General features: G+C 31.5%; 1 protein-coding gene across 2 annotated transcripts in view; it reads left to right on the top strand.

Moving 5' to 3' along the window:
* The first annotated feature begins 3,269 nt into the window (after positions 1 to 3,269).
* The window catches only part of LOC21385314 (E3 ubiquitin-protein ligase UPL2), a 15,867-nt gene continuing 13,281 nt past the window's right edge, over positions 3,270 to 5,855 (top strand). The window contains exons 1-4 of one of the 2 annotated variants that reach the window (XM_024171211.1): positions 3,270 to 3,519; positions 3,776 to 3,902; positions 5,240 to 5,335; positions 5,411 to 5,617. In XM_024171211.1, coding sequence (XP_024026979.1) covers positions 3,807 to 3,902; positions 5,240 to 5,335; positions 5,411 to 5,617 — 399 coding nt within the window. In that variant the 5' untranslated portion in view covers positions 3,270 to 3,519; positions 3,776 to 3,806. Of the gene's footprint in view, positions 3,520 to 3,772; positions 3,903 to 5,239; positions 5,336 to 5,410; positions 5,618 to 5,855 lie in introns of both variants that reach the window. The other variant, XM_024171210.1, reaches the window with a different exon arrangement.

The raw sequence follows: 5,855 nt of genomic DNA, 5'->3' as shown, positions 1-5,855 counted from the left end.
AACTCAAGTTATAACTCAAACTCAACTCAAAATCATCATAACTCAAAAATGCAAAAGAATAACCCCTAAAACTTCTCTTAATTGTGAGCACAGTGCACTATAACTTTGTAATTGCTCTAACTGGCACTGTTAGACGTTTATAATTTTGCAAACTGGTCCTACAATGGTTTGTGAATTTTTATGTCAATGGAAGGCAGATGTCAATCTTTAATCTAGAATGTGTGAATCTATGATTTTATTAAGCCTCAATTAACCTCAGCTTAATTTTTTTTAAGAAAAAATTATGTGTCAAGAAAATAGAAAAAAAAAAATCTAAGGACTTGCTCAACCCTCCCTGGCCCACCCCACAATGACAATGTCTTTCCTCGCAAGACTTTGACGACTTATAAATATCCAGAAATCAAAGTCTAGATTTCATCTTCTAATTGATTTGATTATTATTTTTTTATTATTTTGATTGATAAAGCAGTTTTTCCTTACACGACCTTTTCGTCGCCTCATATAAAAAAGATAAAACCAAAAGCACAAGAAGTTTTTTGTGTGGACTCCCCTCAATTTTACACGTTTGTTAATTTTTAATCTTAGTAATTTATTTTTTAAACTTTAAATTTATTGTAATTCGGCTTAAATTGAAAATGAAGTTAAAATTTTAAACAGTTTTTTTTACGTGAATATTTAATAAGAATAATTTTAGTCTTTTTACATTCCCATATACATATGATGAGTAAAACAAATTTTGAAATTGGGGAACCCGAAATTTTCTCTAAAAATTGTTAACTCTCATTTTCAAAGAAATTTTCACTTATAATGTGTATACGGGGACCAATTTAATACAAAAAGAATAAAATTAGTCTCATTAAACGTTCACGTGAAAGAAACTGTTTAAAACTTTAACTTCGTTTTCAATTTGGACCAAATTACAATAAATTTTAAAGTTAAAGGATTAATTTACTAAACGCGTAAAATTGAGAGGATATCCGTGAAAAAAAAAATTAGGAAAAGAAGAAAGAAAAGGCTCTTGGAGTGTACAAAGCGACGTGCATCTCCGAATATTCCCATTGCTTTTCCCCCCCCCTCCATTGCTCGCCTTTCTTTTGATGTATCTTTGGCCAAATGGACAAATAATTTTCATAGATCTTCAATTTCTATTCATTTATCTTTTTTTTAGTTTATTACATCATATCATACAAACTGTCGTACCAAAAACACCTCTTCTTCTTACTTATTTTATACAATACAAGATCAAACCCGCATTCTATATCTAAATCCCATTCCACCCAATCTCTCGATGCTTCTATACAAGCAATCTAGGCTCTCCCTCGTACTCTTTGAATATAGTAGTAGGAACAGAGAAAATACCTGTATTTTTTTTCTACTCTGTAAAAAAAAACAGACCCAAGGCTAAGTTGCTATTCACATTAAGTTTTCAGTTTTAGGTTTCTACAGTAAAAAATTCTCAGAAAATGTCACATTTCTACTCGAATTAAAAATTCGAATCCACAAAATAAACGAGACATTTTAAAGTAATTCTCTAGTCCATTCGCACTACCTATGGGCTATATTCTACTTGTTGAGAAATAGAACTGATGATTTTAAGAAGTGCCTATCATCTTGAAAGTTGGGAATAACTTTTTATTTTTTGAAGATGAGTTTGGTCTTTTTTTTTTTTTTTTTTTAAGATGAGTTTGAGTTGACCATCTTTGCACACCGGCTCAGACAGATGATCAACAATCACCCATGTACTCTAGTAATCCAGTAGTTCACCGAGCCTCTAATTATCTAATTTATCTATTATCTATTTCATATGTAAGAGTGTGTTCTTCTTTCATTTTTTTTTTTGAAATATATTTCAAATCAAACAAATACCAACAATATATGGACTCGTACAACTTAAAATCACGATCCCAATAAACAATTGGTTTCACAAATAAACTCAATTTTAAAGAGAATAAAGAATTCAATGGAGCCATTTTATAAATAATTTCTAATAGAATTATTGGCCCGACACTGTTTTGTTTTGTTTGTTTTTTTGGAAGAACGAGTTATGATAAAATACGTCTTGTTTATCTCGATGTAATGGGTGGAATGGCTACTCACAATTTCAAAAATATTTACGATTTTTCAATACCTTATCAATAGTGTACCGAGACGTATTTCGAGTTTCAAAATCGAACACTCAAATAAATACGCCTACCACTCAACTTGTCTCTTTTGTTGCCTTCTATGGCTGGTTTCATTCTTTAATTGTTCATTCTCGTCATTAAGTTATTTTTAACTAGTAATTATTGCATTGAAGCATGTATTGCCATGTTTCAACCATTTGAACCTAAAAATTCAATTTAAATGGTAGTTTAAGATTCAAATTGATGTTTGGTAGATAAATGAATGATGAGAAAAACAATTTGCTTTTTACTTTTTTTCTCTCTCTTCAATTTTAAACTTAGAAATGTCATACATTTTTGTTTCAATTCCGATTGATATAATTTTTTTTTTATATTTTCAATGTGTTCATAATGAATAGAGGAACAAATCCATCCATAGTACATTTAAACATGCCATTTACAATTTTTTGTAAAAAAAATTTGTTACAAAATTATAATTAAGTTTTCAATATTTTATCTAAACACATATTTTTATTCTCAATTTAAATTATAATTTAGTTTTATATATAAATATCGATATGAATCATAATTTAAATTAAATCACTACCATTCAAATGACGAATAAATAAGGCCATTGATTTAAGTAAAATATAATATCATGGCATGTTATTTTAGTAGTGTTAAATAATATTACCAACGCATTACATATAGATTTATTGTTTTCTTCACACTACGCAATGTATATTTTTTATATTTTTCTGACATTCTTTAAACTCTGTACAAATTTACATTGCAAACTCACGAGATCAATTTCAACCGATATTACTCCGAAATGTTTACATGCAAAACATTTTTTGACACCTCAAAATACCGAAATTTCAAGCGAATTTTTCAAAAATTTAACAAAAGTTATCCATGAGCGAGACAACTTCTATTTTTCTCGGAATTTAACCCGATTTTATTATTATTATTATTATTATTATTATTATTATTATTATTATTATTATGATGCTCTCATCCTCTCACTATCTATATATTTCAAAATATTTCTCTATTTTTCGCTTAAAATTAAAACGTTATTTCTTATTTTTCATCTCCGTCCAAGAGAACAGGGGAAAAAAAAAAACCCTTCAAGAGAATACTAGCAAAAAAGAAAAAAAAAAAAAACAGCAATAATATTTTTTTGCTACGAACAGAAATAAATATTTATATTGTGTTGTACTCGCAACACAACACAGCACCAGCGACCTTCACAAGCCCCACAACACCCCCTTTTTCTCTTCGCTTTGGGGTTTCGCTTCTCTCCTCTTTCTCTCTCTCTCTCTAAAATCCCCTTCATACTTCTCTCTCCTCCGAGCCCTCCCTCCAAACTTCGGATGTGTATGCGTCCACCCACTCTCTCTCATTCCTCTCTCAGGTACTGTCGCGTTTGTATTGTTTATATCGGTGTATCTATTCGTTTCGTATTGATCAAATTTTCTTCCCTCTTTTTTTTTTTTCCCTCAATTAATCATTCAAAGTTTTTGCTTTTCTCTGCCGTGGGTTTAGAGTTCAGCTTTTAACCCAATCCACGATTAGGTTTCTGTTTGTTTTCTTCTTTTGATTACTATTATTATTGAAATTGTTATTTTTTATTTATGTTTTTTATTTTTATTTTTATTTTGGTGCAGTAGTCAATAGTAGAGAAGCTGGGGTTGAGAATTCATGGCAGCCCCAAGATCGAGCTTGCCCTCGAGGCTTCGCCAACTCCTCTCCGGCGATGGCGGTTTCGGTCCATCTCTCAAAATAGACTCGGACCCAGTGAGTTTTTTTTTTTGTTTTTTTTGTTTTGGGTAATAACAACGCTTTGTGTGAGATACTGTGAACATGTTTGTTGAAATCTGTGTTCAATCTATATCCGGTTCTACTTTTTTTGTTCTTTTTCTTTTTAACGGTTTTATGGGAACCTCAGTGCTGACTTCGAAAAGCCCTAAGGTTTTTGTTTGACCCTGCAAAGTCAGAATTGATTGGACAGAGATAATTTACTGTCTGTTTGAATATTGCACTTCATATATATGTATATATTTACTGTATTTTGTTCTTCTTGCGTGGTAATTTGGGTGATGGGTTTGTGAGAGAGGTGATTATTCGCTGATTAGAGTGTCGGTCATTTGATTTTGATTATGTTAGTTTGGGTTTGTACTGTCAAGGCCTAATTTTTCCCCAGAAAAAAGTCTCTAAGTGTTGGTACCTTTTGCATAATTTGTGATAGCTCATGTGTGATTTGTTGGTGGTGATTTTTTACTTGTTTATTTATTCGGGAAAAAGATTGGGGGGTTTGAGCTTTGAGGGGTGGCGGGAGTGGGGGTGGGGTTTTTTCAAGTCATATTTTTGTTGTAGGAAGTGAAAACATTCATGCGGGGAAATAAAGATAAAATTGTATGTATATGGCTTCCCTGTGAATTCTGAAATGTTGTTGACTTGTTACTTCTATTGTATTTGCATTTCCTTTTATGGTTTTATCTCTAATTCTTTTTGTTTGATGCCCATGCTGCCATTTCAACTTGGTTGCCAATTTAATTTGATATAATAAACGCCTTTTCCTTGAGATGATCTGGGGTTGAATGTTGTTTCACTTATGGAGGTGCTCATTATAGCAAAGCTCATTTTTGTATTTAGCTCATTATTGAATTACAGAATTTTGTATTAGCCTTTTCGTTTAGAAACTTCAGTTGGTGAATAGTTTAGTTATTATTGTTTGCTTATGTCGTAATCTTATGTTTTGTGTTCCTTCATCTCACTCTCATTATGTAGTCCTCCTGAAGCTACTTTATTCAATATCTTTTTGTTTTTTGTTTCTGTGCTTCTGTAATTGCATATCTTGGAAAGTAGGATTTGACTGTTGCCAATCCCTCCAAATTAGTAACAATGAACCATTTGGCCAAAGACAATATTAGTTTTTGCTGGATTTACTAGTGCAATTATACTATGTAATGTGTGCTGATATTAGTGGTCATTTTCATGGTTGTTAATTTTGAAGAAGTAAATGGTGATTTGACGTCTGTCAATTATGTGGTGCCTTTTTACTCTTTCATAGACGATACATACATAAAAGCAATACATACCGTTGTTAACAGTATGCTTTTCATTGTTCACAGCCTCCTAAAGTCAAAGCCTTTATTGACAAAGTTATACAGTGTCCATTACAAGATATACAAATACCTCTCTCTGGTTTCCGTTGGGAGTATAGTAAGGTGGGTATATCTGATTTTGAGTGTGAAAGTCTTTACGTTTTTATTCTTGAACTAATATGTTGCTTTTACTTTCAGGGGAATTTCCACCACTGGAGGCCGCTTTTTCTTCATTTTGATACGTATTTCAAGACATACTTGGCTTCTAGAAATGACCTCCTTTTGTCAGATAGAATATTGGAAGATGACAGTCCTTTTCCAAAACAGGCAGTTCTTCAAATTTTGCGAGTGATGCAAGTAATTTTAGAGAATTGCCATAACAAAAGTTCACTTGATGGCTTGGAGGTATGTAATTTTCGTGTCACAAATTTTTTTCCCCTGTTTTTTTATTGCTTGTTGACAGTTATCCGTTGTGAAAGTAGTCTAATATTTGTTTCAGTCATTGCTTCATAAGCTGCTGTTCTGTTATTTCAGTCCTTTGTGTTTGTTCTCTTTTTCTTTAGTTTTGTTTTTCTTCCTTTTTTTCCCCCCCCCCCCCCCTTTTTTTTTTTTTTTTTTTTTTTTTTTTGATTGAATTTTTTTT

Source organism: Morus notabilis, unplaced genomic scaffold (assembly GCF_000414095.1).
Source record: "Morus notabilis unplaced genomic scaffold, ASM41409v2 Scaffold222, whole genome shotgun sequence".
Classification (NCBI taxonomy): Eukaryota; Viridiplantae; Streptophyta; class Magnoliopsida; order Rosales; family Moraceae; genus Morus; species Morus notabilis.
Note: the sequence above shows the minus strand (reverse complement) of the source record. Positions and strands in the feature narration are given on the sequence as shown.